The 12,962-nt window shown below is 47.3% G+C and overlaps 1 protein-coding gene across 1 annotated transcript in view; it reads left to right on the forward strand.

The window, feature by feature from the left end:
* NDUFS8 (NADH:ubiquinone oxidoreductase core subunit S8) overlaps positions 1-10,995 on the forward strand; it is a 30,852-nt gene extending 19,857 nt beyond the window's left edge. The window contains exons 4-7 of the mRNA XM_085651610.1: positions 2,493-2,582; positions 4,253-4,425; positions 5,313-5,441; positions 10,727-10,995. Coding sequence (XP_085507736.1) covers positions 2,493-2,582; positions 4,253-4,425; positions 5,313-5,441; positions 10,727-10,858 — 524 coding nt within the window. The 3' untranslated portion in view covers positions 10,859-10,995. The remainder of the gene's footprint in view (positions 1-2,492; positions 2,583-4,252; positions 4,426-5,312; positions 5,442-10,726) is intronic.
* The last annotated feature ends 1,967 nt before the right edge of the window (positions 10,996-12,962 follow it).

A 12,962-nucleotide genomic window follows, 5' to 3' on the forward strand; every position in this document is an offset into this window, starting at 1 on the left:
CATGCTCCACTCACTCTCTTCTCAACATTCCTTCTCACATTACCCTTATGTGTAACTAAATTTATATTAGCCTCATTACTAACAGGTGTGACCTCCACTGCTGAAACTTTAGCGATGTCAGAAGACCCACTAATGTTAGCCTCCGATAAAATTTTAGATGAAACCACAGAACGTTCTATGCTTCTTGCTATATCCATGACCTCATCTAAAGATGGGTTCTTACACGTCAAGATACGTTCTTGAATCTTTTTGTTAAAGCAGTTAAAAACTAATTGATCACGTAAGGCAGTGTCTAGATAATTCCCAAAAACACATTTAGATGCTAATACACGCAAAACTGCCAAATAATCCTCGATTGATTCCTCCGCAGATTGTTTGCGTTTAAAAAATGTGTGTCTTTCCACCATTACAGAAGGTTCATCAACATACTGCCTTCCCATACGTGCAAGTGCTTCCTTGTAAACATCCCAAGAGTCATCTCGTGCAGGTGCCGGAAACACCGGTAAATTATCGTACACTTCTTGTCCAGCATTACCCAAAAGATTAAATAAAATGGCTTTCTTCCGAGCTGGTGAAAATTTTAAACCATCAATGGCTTCCAGATAATTCTCAAAGATTCTTAGCCATTTATGCCACGGTTTAATGGGTTTTCCAGGCAGTTCCAAAAAAGAGGGTGGTTGCAAAACATTAGAATTACTATTATTAGCCATACTTTAGTGTTTCTTGACTAAATAATGTTGTTTCTATCACCAATATGTTTACTAAGAACTAGGTTGCAGACGCGTTGAAAAATGATGAAAACACGGTCACTTTCCGTGTACGATCTCCGTATCTAGCTTGCTTAACTCGTTGCTAGGAAACTAGCAACAACAGATTCAAAATGGAAGCACGCAGCGTCTACTAACGTGATGACTAATCACGCTGTGCCGTGAGCGAGATCGCGTGAAAGCTTGCGTTATTCATCGCGCTCAGAAGCTGATGAGTATCGTGTTGCTGTCTGGAACTCTCCGCTCCGTTTGAAGAATGCTGCTCCCTTCGCTGATGAGCCGTTGGAGGGGTCTTGTAGCTGATGCAGCAACACCACGGGGCCAACTGTAAGTTAAGACTAACACCAAGTCTTTACGCTGTCAAAGCCGTCCGACGAAATAAAACAGAAAACACAAATCCAAAAGTGTATTCTTTCGTTTCCCGATGAATCCGTAACCTTTTCCTGTCGTATGAATCAAGCAGGAATCCAATTCACTTGCAACTTTCACGATGAATTTCCACGAAATAGTCACTGTCTCACACAGGACACGCAGCTCCCAAAACATATATGTGCGAACTCCCAGCAGGCTTTCAGCACTCTTGAGAAATTTCAAATTTCTACTGTCGGTGGGTCTCTGTCTTAGATCGTCGCCATAAATTGTAGTATGCTCAAATCCAATAAAGTTGAGACAGTTATCCTTTTGAAGAAAGTTGAGGTTTATTCACGACAAGACCCACGACCGTCTTCATACAACGCCCCAGTCAGTTATAATAAAACAAAGCTTAACATTCTCTCATGACCTAACAAGAATTCTATATTCCACATTCTTTAAAGCAACATACATTAATTAACCCTAATGCTCCTACTAACATAAAAAGTTCACTTCCACATATTACAGTGTCTCCCTGCCACAGTCTCTGCCCCTATGATTTCTCTTCTGTGTCACTCACTACCCCTGTCCCTATGCCCCAGGCTTTGTGCCTTGCCCCCCCATGCCCACACCCTTTTCTCCCTGCCCTTACCACCTATATCACCATGTCCCTGTGAGTTCGGGCCCACACCCTATTCTTCTCCATATTCCTTTCTCCCCTTTGGCCACTGACCCCTATACATGTAGCACTATAGGGTGTGATTCCCGGACCCTGTAGTAGGTCTTTCTAGTTCTAAAATACTTCTGCTCCTTGCCCGTGCTTAAGAGTTTCGATAAACAGGGGACACAGGACGGCACCTTGCTCCTTTTCCGTGGTGGTAGGAGATAACAAAGACCCAGATTTGTAAACAGCCTTTGGTTTCCTTTTACTCTGTTTTCCCTCATTGCATCAGTCTGAACCACAGACACTAAAGGTGCTTCTGAGATGGGGAATGCCGCAGACCAGGCGAGCCTGCTACTTTGGTTTCTGGTAGCACCTTGTATGCCGTTTGAATATGCTGCTGGCACTTGAATGTGGGTGCTGCTGTTGGGCTGCTGCATGTCTTTCTTACAGCACTTACCATCTTCAGGAGTTTTCATTCCCTGCATGGTGTGTTCAGTGGGAGATGGTACCTGTGCTCTGAAGAAGGGACTTGCTCCTGTTTTGCAAATGCTTTCTGTGTCAAGATGCACCAGAGAAAGCTGGCACTAGGTGCCCTGGATTCACAGATACATGTAAGGTGTCTACTGTTTGGGAGGGCTGAACAAAACGTGTGCTAGCTGGCCACGTTTACTGAGCTCATGTCTTTTTTTCTTTCCTTTCCTCGATTTCAGAGTATGTGAACGCCAGAGAGCTGCCGGACGACATGAAGTCCATCACTGACCGAGCTGCACAGACGCTGCTGTGGACCGAGCTCTACCGAGGTGCGTGGCGGCTTCTGGTACAGACTCTTCGGTAAACCTGGACCATGAGCAGCTCTTCAGACGCAGAGCTTCAGAGAGAGACAGTTAGGGTCCCAGATCCTCTGGATTCACCTCTTGCCTGACACGTCATCTGTATGAATTGCTCCCTTTACCTGCAGGTTTCTCCTTCTCTGAAGTGACCTGGAGAACAGCCGGTTCTTTTCAGTCTGTACATGTGGGACTCGTGTAAATAATGCCTGCTTATGAGGCACACACACCTCAGACTACTCAATGCCAATGCAGCGATGTACAAGGAAACGCAATGGCACTCATTGTATCAATCTGAAAAGGGTGAAAGGTGCCCTCTTGTACCACATAATATACATTGACATATTAGAAGTGCTTACATTGGTCCAATGTCCCTGGGTGTAAAGGACTCTAGTGTTTTGAGACACCGAGGGAGCTGTAGCCTTGAGTAGCTCCATGGCGTAGATTGTGGTTTGTGCATGGCTCTAAAGTTTCAGTCACTCGTTAACCTTCTGTAGAAACAGCTCTGCAGCAAAAGAAGCAACATGCCCGAGTGCTGTGCCCCTTCCTCTGAAGCCTGTAGACCTGCCAGCTCTATAGAGGCAGCGCCCCATCCGCTCTTCTCACTGCCAGCCCCAGAGGATTCTCCTTGCCAGTTTTCTCTGCCTTGCTTCTCTATATTGGTATTTTAGTGCTATTGTAATCATTTTCCAGGTTTGTTCCCTGTCTCACAGGATTGCTTTCAAGGGGTCGAAAAGGCCCAGAACTGTAGACCTCATTCTTTATCTCTAGAGCTGTACTCTCAAGGCAAGGACTGTGCCCGAACACACTTGTACTCTCCCTTTCCCAACGAAGGCCTGCTAGTCGATGCCAGGCCTGCATCATGCCTGGGATAGAACACCTGCTTCTTAGTCTGCGTTCCTTGAAATTGGAAACGCAAGAGGCCATGCCCGCCCTACTGGAGTGCGCCCCTCCATCAGCTTACCCCAAAATTGCTTTCTGTATAGCCTTTAATCTACACCTAAGTTGCCTGAATTTGTCACTTTCCCTCACAGTGGCAGAGCTGACAACAGGTTTTTAGATCTGCAGTAGGGCCTGTAATTGTGGGGGCCTTTATTTGGTGAAGGAGGACCAAGGTGGTGAGGAGAGTATTAGGAAAAGGGCAGAGGAAGGATACATGTGCCATCTGAGGACACCAAGTGTATTGTTGCTCAAGTCTATGTGTACGGAACACTTTTTATTGCATCATATGGAGCCCTGTCAGGAACACTGGATTGGAATTAGAGGATCATTTGCACAAGAAGTCCTTTGAGGTTGCAGAAATATCCTTTTACTCAGTTGATTTCACTCGTGACCTCCTTAAAATCTCAGGGTTCACTTTCTCCATTTGTTTTATCATTGTTCACCATTCCCACCATTCTCTTCGGTCTTGTGTTTATCTAGTAGCTCTTTCCTTTTACTCTTTATAGAACTTTCTCAACCACCTGTTACCATTGCTATCCTTTTCTGGATTTCTGCCTTTTCCCTTTGTCTATAGTCCCTTCCCCCATCTCTCATTTCTGTCTGTCCTTCGCTTATATATTTCTCCCTGTGTTTCTCTTTTGCCTTCTTGTCTTTCTTACACTTCCTTTTCTCTTCCTTCTCTTATCCTTCTTTCTCGTCAGGCCTGGCCATGACAATGAGTTACCTGTTCCGTGAGCCTGCCACCATCAACTATCCGTTCGAGAAGGGGCCGTTGAGTCCGCGCTTCCGGGGTGAACACGCCCTGCGCAGATACCCATCCGGAGAGGAGCGGTGCATTGCCTGCAAGCTATGCGAAGCCATCTGTCCTGCTCAGGTGAGGATCTGAACCTGAGAGGAGCATCCAGGGTCCCTTGAACCTAAAGATGTGAAGTCCTGGCCTAGTCAAATGACCATTTACCCTTTGCCACCAAACTGCATCTCTAAGCCCAAGCCCTTCATTAAGAGGTATGTGCAGCTGAATTTCTGAGTGGAATTTCGCTCCGCAGCACTCAAAGTTCCCTGGTGTTTCCACTCCAGAAAATCCAGCTGGTAAAATCACATTGGGAAAGGGCTGCATTGCAGCTAGGACCTGTTTAACAGGTTACATGTCAGTCCCTCTGTCAAAGCACAAGTAGGGGTGTTACATGCTGCCCTAGCAGGGTACATCATCCCCTTCTCTCTTACCACCCCTTCCTGCTAAAGTCCTCATAGACATGTATCGCCTGCTTGGGGCAACTGATCAATGTCTGTTTTAAAACCCCTGGGATCATGAATGCAGTGTGGGATTGCACCTGGTAAAACCGAGTCTGCGCAGTTCCCAACGCCATGGAGTTTAACTCCTAGAGGTGTAATTGGTTGCAGACACTGTCCGACAACCCACTACACCTCGACCGGAAGAGCTGCCTGAGGCTCCAGTCTTCACCACAGAAGTGTCTGAGTCCACGGCAGTGAAGACTGTGTTTTATTGTCCAGACCACTCGCTGGGGTTTGTCCTTTAAGGGTTTATTAGCTCTACTATATTATTAAGTTCAATCTGTAAGAACTCGTAATTAATGCCGCAGTCCCTCCTTTGATCCGCGACCTGCCCAATATTTGCTCACTGTCCAGCTCTTCTTCTGAGGGCCAAAGATTTACCAAGACGCACATTAAGACCTGTTTTCCGGATCTCCCTCTTTCAAACAGCAGCTCTGCAGTCGCATCATTATGCCTTTTTGTTCACAGGCCATCACGATTGAAGCCGAGCCCCGAGCCGATGGCAGCCGTCGAACCACCCGCTACGACATCGACATGACCAAGTGTATCTACTGCGGGTTCTGCCAGGAGGCCTGTCCTGTGGATGCCATTGTGGAGGTGAGCAGTGCACACTGAGGGATGTGTCTGTCTCATTGTGGAGGTGAGCAGTGCACACTGAGGGATGTCTGTCTCATTGTGGAGGTGAGCAGTGCACACTGAGGGATGTGTCTGTCTCATTGTGGAGGTGAGCAGTGCACACTGAGGGATGTGTCTGTCTCATTGTGGAGGTGAGCAGTGCACACTGAGGGATGTGTCTGTCTCATTGTGGAGGTGAGCAGTGCACACTGAGTGATGTGTCTGTCTCATTGTGGAGGTGAGCAGTGCACACTGAGGGATGTGTCTGTCTCATTGTGGAGGTGAGCAGTGCACACTGAGGGATGTGTCTGTCTCATTGTGGAGGTGAGCAGTGCACACTGAGGGATGTGTATGTCTCATTGTGGAGGTGAGCAGTGCACACTGAGGGATGTGTCTGTCTCATTGTGGAGGTGAGCAGTGCACACTGAGGGATGTGTCTGTCTCATTGTGGAGGTGAGCAGTGCACACTGAGGGATGTGTCTGTCTCATTGTGGAGGTGAGCAGTGCACACTGAGGGATGTGTCTGTCTCATTGTGGAGGTGAGCAGTGCACACTGAGGGATGTGTCTGTCTCATTGAGTGGAAGTGAGTTCTTTGTGCCGAGCTCATCTATTCAACATGTGCATTCGAGAGGTGGGGCGGTCTACCCTGCGGCGTACCCTGCGGCGTACCCTGCGGCGTACCCTGTGGCGTACCCTGTGGCGTACCCTGTGGCGTACCCTGTGGCGTACCCTGCGGCGTACCCTGCGGCGTACCCTGCGGCGTACCCTGCGGCGTACCCTGCGGCGTACCCTGCGGCGTACCCTGCGGTGTGCCCTGTAGTTACCAGGAAGGCCTGAGTTCATGTAAATACGGTCCGGGCTCGTGTCATTTCTGTCCATCTGCTGCTTTGGGGTATTTCCCTCCTCAGTGGAGACTCATTTTCCTGTCCTAATGCTCTGCTGGGGTAAGGATCATCTGAGCAACAGTTTTTGTGTTTTTCTCAGTATGTAGAGGCCCTCAATGGAAAACAAGTACACCGTCCTCTTGAATCTGACGCTACAAGCGCTAGTAGAAGGCCCTGCTTCGCGGCAGCCGCCCCAGCTCTAATGACTCGATTGCTGGATTGCTGAACACTCTTCCTTCGCCTTCTTTATTGTTCTTATGTGTGACTTGTAAAGCACATGTCTACCTGAAAAAACAAGTTTCCTAGCACTAGTCTCCTCACTAAACCAGAGTCAACGGCACAGTTGCAATTAAGATGTGGAACCATCCAGGTTTGAAGCTGCTTGCGAAAGATGTGAGCACTTTCCAGGCTCTCGGCGAGTTTTGCAGGTTGTTTCAAAGTTTGAGGCCCAGATACAGAAATGCCTGGCCACCGCGGCGAGATTTCCTAACTCTAGGAACCACTGAAATATCCTGATGGCTGAAGCGGAGCGTGTCCAGACACCAGAGGTTTCAGATACACTGGCCCTGCGTCAGCGAGGTGCTTGTGCATATAGCGTAAGGCCTTCAATTGGAGGCGCCGTTCAATGGGCAGCCAGTGCAGGGTATGTAGAAAACCTTTAAAACCTCATTTCTTTTAGAATCCCTCCACCCCTCTGCACGCTGCGTTCCACGTTTGTGGGATTCTTTTTCTTCAGGGCTTGGTGGTAGAGTATTCCTTGTTATTTTCATTGCTTTGCTATTCAAGAAGGGCGTCAAAAGCAGCGTTGTGTGTCATCGCGGGATAAACACGCTAAGCCTCAATTTTAACTAGTGTAGAGGCATTGCCTCTCCACCCTAGCAGTTTTTTGCCGCTGCTGGTTTATTTGAACCTTCATTACCAGAGTGGCAAGGCCATGGTGGTGGAATGGCGAGGCGTCATTTGGTATCAGCATGTCCCTTTTCTTTCTGGCCGCCCTGTAGGGCCTCCTCGTGCATGACACATTGGAGCTGCCTGCCGCCTTTTGATTTCTCTGCCCCCCCCCCCCCCCCCCGCTGCCCCGCCAACCCCCCCAACTGCACTACCATAAATGCGTGGGATTCCCAAGCGCAAATAACCCTGTAAGCCTCGTGACTGCCTTCCGTGGGGCGCACAGACTGCCCTCAGTGAAAGAGATCCCCAGTGGTCCTCTTTGCCAAGGACAGAGGATGCTAGCAACCCAGGGGGGGGGGGGGGGGATCCTAAGGAGCACACAGAAAACTCTTCAAGTGTCCTGTCTGCAGCAGTGCATCTAGCTGAAGCTTTCCAACTCAAATCTGCCCAAGAGATTTCTCAGTCGTGTTAAAATCCTTGAAATCGCACTGGTGATCTCGGAGCACCGTTTTGGGGGCGCGAGGCGAAGCTCTTTTCTTAACAGATCATCGAGGGCATGTTGGATGTGTGTGGCCTGACTTGAGAGAGGAAGTTTCACACAGCCAGCCCTACGAAGGGAAGCACTGTGCCCCAAATGATTATTGCATATTGAAGAATAATCAGGGGATTATAGCAAATGTTGACTGAAAACAGAACAAATTAATCTGTAGCCAAAGAAAGCAGGGACTAGTTTTAAGAAGGCGTGAGCAATATTAGGAGACATTGAAAGAAAATGATCTGTCAAACTGTGAGCAGTGTACATCAAGGTATGGCCGAGACCAGAGCGATCCCCGTTTCCGAAGACCACAGGATGTGGGATGGACCAGTTTGTCGAGCGGTACGACATTCTATCCAGCGTCCAACCACACGGAACCGAGACCTATGCTTGACACCTCTCAAGTTTAGAAAGTGGCATTCATCACAAAGGCACGGTGTGATGTCCCCTGAGGTGTAGTTTTAATTGACATCTATGCATAGGCAAGAAAGCTGAAAGCAGGATGGGCAGAGCAATAATAAAGGGTGAAAAACAAAAGGAAAACTGATACCCGTGAGCAGGCGCATGATATTTGAATTGTTTGGAGCAGTTTGGTCCACATGAAACCAACCACCTGTGTGAAGTCCTCTCAAACGGCAATTGTCCGTCTCAGGGCTGTCTCCAAAACTCATGTCAGGAGCATGCCTCGCAGGTACAGCGTGCTCCACTGTGTGTTGCTGCAGACAGGTCTAGTAATATTACACCGCGCTGTGGCTGGCACCCTCTTTTCCAGTGTTACGTGGCACGCGGGAGGCACCCCGACGGATGCACCCCCTCGGCTCGCATCGGAGCAGCCTGCGAAGAAGATGAACAGATTATGTATGGGCTGCACAAGCGCTCTGATCCTGTGGGACCCAGAGGGGGCTCTGCATCATTATCAATAGAGAGCGTTCTCATTGCTTCTCTTTCCTAATCAATCAGAGAATGGCCATGATTTGCTTAGTTTGAGCGGAATCTGCTTTATGTAGCCTTGAATATAGATGTACTCTGTAGATCCGATCCGATATTGCCCTGGGACTGGGGATTGGTGTGGCTGAGTTGAATTGTGTATTGTATCACACTGCTGCATGGAGAACACAACGAGCTCAGAGGCGATGCCCTTTTCCAATTCAAATCTGCTCTAATAATGTCCGTGCCACGTCTGCCTTCTGCCTCGCCAGCTCCTCGTGGCGCAGTTACCTTGTCTGGTAAGGCATGCAGGGGTGTGCATGCATGGATAGGGAAAGCATGTGTGTGACTTCTTTGTGAGGTATATGAAGTCCTTAGCTGTGTTCTGATCAGGTCACAGGGAACTAGACTGGCATAAGCAAGGAGAATGATTGCACAGTAGTGCTGCCTGGAGACTCTATGCAGGTACAGCAGGTGTGGTGGGGGGGGAAGGGTCACAAAGGATTTGAGCAACGCCAGTGTGAGATTGCGCCGGTGGGGCTGCATGTATGTGAAGGTGTGGTGCATGAAGCCCAGAAAAGTTGTCTAATTGTAGAGCAGCAGAGATGATGCAGCAGCCAGCTGGATGTTGTGTTAGAGCAGGGGTCTTCAAACTACGGCCCACAGGCCATGATGGCCTCCCACCGCAGCTGTAAGATGGGGGGGCAGTTGTTTCTCCTCTGAAGCCCCCGCAGTCGAACAGTGGCCTATGAATATCAAAGCAGCTCCCACCTTACTGACTTTTAGGGAACTGCTCAAAACCTGGCTTTCAACACCGAGTCCTTCTTTTCTTTCTTGCCCAACTGCCGCGCCTTTTCAGCGCCAAAACACCCACGGGGGGTATTTGTGCGCTTTAGAAATCGATTAACATAACATATCCGGCCCTCTACAAGATTTTATCTGTCTCTCAGCAACTTTAGCATTAATGGGCTAAAATGTAATTTCTCTGTTTTGCCAAGCCTCTGATTCCGCTGATCAAAGGGAAATGTATATCCAATTCCTTTGGCAGCCTGTAGGTGGCAGCAAAGCCTCTTGAGTTTTCATTATATATCATTTCTTAGTTTGAGCACAGCATTGTTTCTTTGTAATTGTCACATTTCTCCTTTGTTCTCAATCCTATCATGCTGAATACAAAAAAGATCCAAGTAAATCGTATTCATTCATTAAAATTGAATTAATTCATTTATAACACTGATTTTTATTCAGACCACAAATACTTTTAAAATATACAATGTGGCCCTTGTACTGAAAAGTTGGGAGACCCCTATGTTAGATGAATGGCGCTATAGTGTGTAGGAGAGAAAGGGGCAACCCTTGGGTAGAAGATGCACAAGATAGAAGCAGGTGTGGATCCTACAGAATGCCTGATGTGAAAGTGAGTGACGAAGACGTGACCAAGGAAGGATGTGGAAAGCGTGCGCCTTCCAGTTGAAGAGGAACTGTGTAACCAATCCATGTCCTGTCTTAAACACGAGCGCTACATAGCAGAGGATGACGGCGGTCTGTTTACTCTTCTATTCTCGCCCTCTCATCTTATTTGCAGGATCTCCGGTTACAAACTACGCCTAAGAACACTTGGGCGGCACAATAGAGCCTCTGACCTGTAATCTAATTCACAGAAACAGGCGTCTCCGCCGTATTCATTCACCAGTCCTTAATTTTCCGCCTTACAGTTTCTGAGAAGTGTCTCCTATCTTGGTGCTTCAAATCAGAACTGAGATGGCTGCCATGAGTAGGGCTTTCCTGGTCCTCCTAGCTTCACCCCCTAGGCGCAAAATCCTTATTTTCTATCTAGGGTCTTTTCGTATAAAAAGTGATAGAATTTACTTTTTAATAAGATGCTTTAAGAAATGTTGCTGGCAGCCTCCCACCTTCACCATTTGTGTGTTCTAAAGCAAGGAATCTGAAAAAGATCCCTCAATGAGAAGAAAGATTAGAGTATCCTTAACTCTTCCTTGGGTAATGCTTGTCCCCCTCTCTTCTTCTTTAGGGACCCAACTTTGAATTCTCTACAGAGACTCACGAGGAACTGCTCTACAACAAAGAGAAACTGCTCAACAATGGAGACAAATGGGAGTCCGAGATTGGCGCCAACCTGCAGGCTGACTTCCTGTATCGGTGACCCACAGCCGCCTCTCCGGGTGCTGCCACTGTTGCTCTTCTCTGTGTGTGTGCTATCACTTCTGCAACATTGTCTGACCGATGTGAAATTTTTGCCGTATTTAATTGAGTCCTGTAAAAATAAAAAGTTTGGAGTAAGTAGTATGTGACCTCCATTCTATACTCTGTGGATAGCCAATAATCCACCGTCCGGCCCAGAACTGCCATTTTCTTGGCCTGATGAGGAATGTTCAGGGCGCACTTGCTGTAGCAGGCCCTGTGGGTTTGATTGCTACACCCTCGTGCAAGGTGGACTGCTATATCAACCACATGCTGAGGAGTGTCCAGGAAGGCATGTTTCCTTTCTCTTCATCTTAAGCAGGTTTTCTCAGGCATAACAAGGTATTGTTCTATTTTCGATTTGCCAATTTTGTTTTGCATGGTGTGGCCATGTCTCAAGTGAGACAGCATACTTTATTGCGAAATGCTGAGAATGTGTTTTTCAAATGTTTTGATAGTAGTGGAGAGTAGTGTGGAAGACATAGTACAAGGAATGGTGAACATCCAATTATAGACCACAGACCTGATTTGTGGAGTGGTGCACCACTCGATGTTTAAGACGAGCTGTAGGTAATTAGTCCATGAGTCTTGTGATTTAAGACTGGAATCATTCTTTATTTTTCAAAAATGTCAGCCAACGCGTTTCGTTCATGAGAATGAACTTCTTCAGGGCATACGTATCAACTCCTGGTTGGGGAAAACAATAGTGTCGGATGGTAGTCCGGGCTGCAAGGACCACCTGGATATGGTCCGATGTGCGCTAAGTCTAGTATTGAGGCTGAGAGTAGAGCTGTCCACTCTTCACAAGCGGACAGCTCTACTCTCAGCCTCAATACCAGACTTTGCGCACATCGGCCCTTATCCAGGTGGCCCTTGCAGCCCGGACTAACATCCGACACTATTGTTTTCCCCAACCAGGAGTTGATACGCATGCCCTGAAGAAGTTCATTCTCATGAACGAAACGTGTTGGCTGACATTTTTGAAAAATAAAGAATTATTCCAGTCTTTTAAATCGCAAGACTCATGGTCTAATTAACTACCGCTTGTCTTACACATTGAGTGGTGCACCGCTCCACAAATCAGACTTTCTCATTTATCTGCATAGCAGTTGGCACTCAACGACGGCGAGTGCTGGAGTGGTTTTTGTGCACACACAACCAGATTGACTACTTTTTTCAAAAACAACAAGGGAACTTCACAGGGTAGTGCGGTCACTGTGTCCGCCGTTGTGTGGAACTATTTTTTGCATAGACCACAGACCTGTTCCCTACATCTCGGATCCGTTCAATAAATTGATCCCGGTGGAGAGTGAGATGTGTTTTGGTCATCCTTACTGTAGTGCTGTTGCCAACCAGTAGTGTTGTACAGCATGAATGAAGAGGAATTGTCTCCTCTGCACCACACACCATACATTGGGTTTTCTAACTGTATTTTAGAACAAGAAATTTAAATATTGAAATTTCGTGTGCATTGGTATGGAGCTAAAAAGTAACGGCATTCATGTGCCAGATAGGGCTCATTCGAGCGGAGGAACAAAGCTCCTCTTTAATGGTTTATTCAAGATTTATGTAGCCAGTCCCAGTTATCATTTTGTGGCAGCACCCGTAAGTTTTAGGGCCACATGTATATTTGTTTTTTTAACTGCCGCAAACAGCCCGATTCTGTTAATTGGGCCGTTTGCGACTGGGAAAAAAGGCTTTCCCAATGTACCCAACCCTGTTTTGCGATTTGGTAACCTATTACCAAATCGCAAAATGGTTTAGTAATTCGCTATTAGGAAGGGGCGTGTTTAGGGTGCCCCTTCCTAATATCGAATCACATCGGTATGTTGGAATGTTTTGTGACCGAAATGCAGTCGCAAAACATTTACATTTTACCACCTATACCAGTTGGTGGTAACCTATTCGCAAATGGGAAGTTGTCCCCAAGAGACCCCTTCCCCTTTGTGAATTTCTGAATGTATGCAAATACTTTAAGAGCAGGCAGTGGCCCCACGGACCACTGCCTACTCCTGGAAAATACAAAGAAAACTTTTCATTTTTATTTTTTTAAACGCAACTTGATT

Source organism: Triturus cristatus, chromosome 4_1, assembly GCF_964204655.1.
Source record: "Triturus cristatus chromosome 4_1, aTriCri1.1, whole genome shotgun sequence".
Taxonomy (NCBI): domain Eukaryota; kingdom Metazoa; phylum Chordata; class Amphibia; order Caudata; family Salamandridae; genus Triturus; species Triturus cristatus.